Raw genomic sequence first — 327 nt, 5'->3', positions numbered from 1 at the left:
CCTGCTGCCCCCACCCATTGCCCCTCACCTTGCCCGAGCTACGGATGCCCTTCAGCACGCAGAGGAAGACGAGGATCCAGGTCAGCATCAGGCAAAGGGCGAGGGGCCACTGCACGGGGCCAGGGTCCCCGAGGCCGGAGCTGTGGTTCACCCCCAGCACCCGCTCTCTGCAGTGTGGGGATGTGGGTCAGTGGGACAGGAGGGACCCTCATCACCTCCACAGTGTCCTCGCCTGCCCCTTCACAAAGCTTCCAGCATCATCGACTGCTGCCCGCAGGGGCTCAGCCCTGGCTCCTCCGGACCAGGGGAGATGGAGCTCGGCCCAGC

The 327-nt window shown here is 67.0% G+C and overlaps 1 protein-coding gene across 1 annotated transcript in view; it reads right to left on the bottom strand.

Annotated features, from left to right (window-relative positions):
* LOC104495569 (sodium-dependent proline transporter-like) overlaps window positions 1-327 on the bottom strand; it is a gene marked incomplete at its 3' end in the record, with an annotated part of 9,737 nt that overhangs the window by 345 nt on the left and 9,065 nt on the right. Inside the window, exon 6 of the mRNA XM_010138550.1 lies at window positions 29-167. Coding sequence (XP_010136852.1) covers window positions 29-167 — 139 coding nt within the window. The remainder of the gene's footprint in view (window positions 1-28; window positions 168-327) is intronic.

Source organism: Buceros rhinoceros, unplaced genomic scaffold (assembly GCF_000710305.1).
Source record: "Buceros rhinoceros silvestris isolate BGI_N320 unplaced genomic scaffold, ASM71030v1 scaffold23166, whole genome shotgun sequence".
NCBI classification, from domain to species: Eukaryota; Metazoa; Chordata; class Aves; order Bucerotiformes; family Bucerotidae; genus Buceros; species Buceros rhinoceros.
The sequence above is the reverse complement of the archived record's forward strand: the minus strand, read 5'-3'. Positions and strand labels throughout refer to the sequence as shown.